Source organism: Panulirus ornatus, chromosome 27, assembly GCF_036320965.1.
Source record: "Panulirus ornatus isolate Po-2019 chromosome 27, ASM3632096v1, whole genome shotgun sequence".
In the NCBI taxonomy this organism is placed as follows: domain Eukaryota; kingdom Metazoa; phylum Arthropoda; class Malacostraca; order Decapoda; family Palinuridae; genus Panulirus; species Panulirus ornatus.
In genome coordinates, this window is record NC_092250.1 from 20,188,071 (window position 1) to 20,191,428 (window position 3,358).

A 3,358-nucleotide genomic window follows, 5' to 3' on the forward strand; every position below is an offset into this window, starting at 1 on the left:
AGGAAGGGAGACGTATCATGCAGGAAGGGAGACGTATCATGCAGGAAGGGAGACGTATCATGCAGGAAGGGAGACGTATCATGCAGGAGGGGAGACGTATCATGCAGGAAGGGAGACGTATCATGCAGGAAGGGAGACGTATCATGCAGGAGGGGAGACGTATCATGCAGGAAAGGAGACGTATCATGCAGGAAGGGAGACGTATCATGCAGGAAGGGAGACGTATCATGCAGGAAGGGAGACGTATCATGCAGGAAGGGAGACGTGTGACTGCTACAGTCATGCATCCATGGGAGGCGGACCGGACATGATCACTTCGAGTTCACAATTCGTGATATCGAAAACTTAAGATTTTTCTGCTACTGATCCAAACCTGAGCTTAATGGGATGGCAACTGTCACTCCAATTTTATTAAAAAAAAGAGATGACGTTATGGCGTTCTGACATAAGAAACACAGAGCAAAATATGTTGTCAGATTTGAATAATTAAGTAATGAAAAACACGACCTTATTATCCCCTTGGCCTCGGATGAGGGTAGTGGGTAGGAAGGAAGGGTTAGGATGGGCCGCGCCCCTGGAGGGCTGGCTCCTGTCACCATCACCAGGTATATAAGGTTGTCCCTTCCTTGGGCGGGCATCAGTCTGGCTTCAGCCTCCTTGCTTACCCACATGGCTTACAAGGTGTGTGTATGTGTGTGCGTTCCTACTGGACAGTTGCCGCAGGCTCGAGAAAAGTGAACAACAGTTCTGGGTTGTTTTCTATTGTTTAAACAATTAGGAAGAACTTAAACAATTACCCAGTGTGTGTTTTTCCCCCCAGTAAATGATATTTTTTAATGTGGGTTGCTGAATTGCTTCGTCATAAATGATGCTTAGAATTTCTGAGGAAGACAGATAGGGCCATTGGAGATTTCACCGCTAACGTAAATAGTGATCCTTGCCACAATCTTAAAAAGGATCTTCCTCTCATAGTAAATGTATAATTAGCTTGTTTGACTGTTGGAATTAGATGCTATCATCACACTACGAATGACTCTAGCTGGAGCTGGGTAGATAGAACAGTGAGGTAACTTCAGGGGTGATTACATTGAAGATGTTTCTTTGTCACTCGCACACAAACGGTTTGCTCACGTTGGTCGTAATTCCAAAATTTTCAAATGTGTAGAATGCTATTATATTGTCCCTGGAACCCTGGCTCTCCAGTTGTAACGTGTTGAGGAACCCTGATTGTCCACTCGTATGAACCATTGTTATGAATGTGTTTATCTTTTCTGACTCAGATCCGATAATAAATTATTGTTGTTGCTGTCAGGCAACTCTCGTGGCAGCGGTGATCGGGCTGGCTCTGGGGGCCCCGCAGTATGGGTACCAGACCCCCCCAGAGCCCTCCTCCCTGTACGAGACGCCGGCCGAGACGGTACAGGAGCCGGTGCAGCTGTACGAGACGCCGGCCGAGACGGTACAGGAGCCGGTGCAGCTGTACGAGACGCCCATAGACAATGACCTGGTGGGCCAGCCGCAGGAGCCGGTACCAGCCATCGTTGAGCCCGTGAGTCTGACGTAGTCTAGGTTTAACAGCCAGTATGGTGGAAGTATACCTGTACAGCCAGTATGGTGGAGGTATACCTGTACATTACACGGTATACCAGGATAGTCTACAGGTATAATCCAATACTAGACACACCTAACACGACGTGGGTTTACAGCCACAGATGGAGGGGATGCCGTACGCCTTCCAGTTCGGTGTGGAGGACCAGGACTCCGGCAACGCCTACAGCCACGTAGAGAACAGCGACGGTCGTACCACCCAGGGCGAGTACCGCGTCCTGCTGCCCGACGGTCGTACTCAGGTGAGTACCAGGTCCTGCTGCCCGACGGTCGTACTCAGGTGAGTACCAGGTCCTGCTGCCCGACGGTCGTACTCAGGTGAGTACCAGGTCCTGCTGCCCGACGGTCGTACTCAGGTGAGTACCAGGTCCTGCTGCCCGACGGTCGTACTCAGGTGAGTACCAGGTCCTGCTGCCCGACGGTCGTACTCAGGTGAGTACCAGGTGCTGCTGCCCGACGGTCGTACTCAGGTGAGTACCAGGTCCTGCTGCCCGACGGTCGTACTCAGGTGAGTACCAGGTCCTGCTGCCCGACGGTCGTACTCAGGTGAGTACCAGGTCCTGCTGCAAGACGAGCCCTAACTTTCCCACTCACCAGTGAGTATGATGGGAACTTTGGCATCACTGTACTATGACGTGAGCTACGCCTGACCTGTGAGTGGGGCCGCCAGGTCCTGGCCTGGTGAGGGAAGTAACAGTGACTGGTACCTTCCGTGGAGACACAAGTGTCATCATCTTGATCACACCTGATGATGACCTGCATAGTCATAAACTGGAAGCTTTCCTGTTTGTATTGATCTACATCATAGTAATATAGAACAACTAATAATCCACTGATCCGGGATCGATCTCCGGCGCGGGCAGACGGAGCACAGCTCACCCAGCTGTTCATCCTTTCTCTGGTGGGTATGTAGATGGGTACCAACTTTGGTTGGAGTGAAGTTGTGGCAGAGCCTACCTAACCAGCTGACACCTAGAGATGACCCAGGGGCGTGCAGGTCAGGACACGTGACCCTCATTGACAGGTCAGTGAGGCTGCTACGAGTTGACACCGGGAGTTTGTGGTGGTAAGGACGAGATAAGATTAATCATTCAAAAAATCAAGGAGAGAGAGAGAGAGAGAGAGAGAGAGAGAGAGAGAGAGAGAGAGAGAGAGAGAGAGAGAGAGAGAGGTTTAATGGTCATGTCTCGTCCAACAGGTGGTCAAGTTCTTCGACGACGGTAATGGTTTCAACGCCGAGGTCTCCTACGAGAAGTAGAGGGTCAGGCTGAGGTGCGGTGTGGCCTCCTGAGGGATGGAGCGACCCTACACCTGGCCACGTCCTACACCTGCCCACGTCCTACACCTGGCCACGTCCTACACCTGCCCACGTCCTACACCTGCCCACGTCCTCCACCTGGCCACGTCCTACACCTGGCCACGTCCTACACCTGGCCACACCTCCCTTACATCCTTACTCGCCTCTCGCCCGCAGGCTCCAGTGTCACCTTATCTGTCAGTTCCACGTTGATAATGTTTTATTCCACTGTTATTCTTGTGTGTGTGTGTGTGTGTGTGTGTGTGTGTGTGTGCGTGTGTGAGCTTTATCCTACTCGTATGTAAATGAAAATGTGATACAAAGTTGTTTGATGAATATGTCTTACATTAGATCTTCACCACTCTTTATATGCACATTCTTGTAACTGGATTTCTTTAAGTAAATCTTAGATAAATTATTATTATTTGTAATAAACTGGTAGTTTTACAACAA

General features: G+C 50.4%; 1 protein-coding gene across 1 annotated transcript; it reads left to right on the plus strand.

Moving 5' to 3' along the window:
- Positions 1 to 636: 636 nt before the first annotated feature.
- LOC139757664 (uncharacterized) lies at positions 637 to 3,358 on the plus strand. The gene is made up of 4 exons (XM_071678405.1): positions 637 to 681; positions 1,313 to 1,549; positions 1,707 to 1,850; positions 2,807 to 3,358. The coding sequence occupies exons 1-4, from the start codon at positions 670 to 672 to the stop codon at positions 2,864 to 2,866; spliced, it is 453 nt and encodes a 150-aa protein (XP_071534506.1). The 5' UTR covers positions 637 to 669; the 3' UTR covers positions 2,867 to 3,358.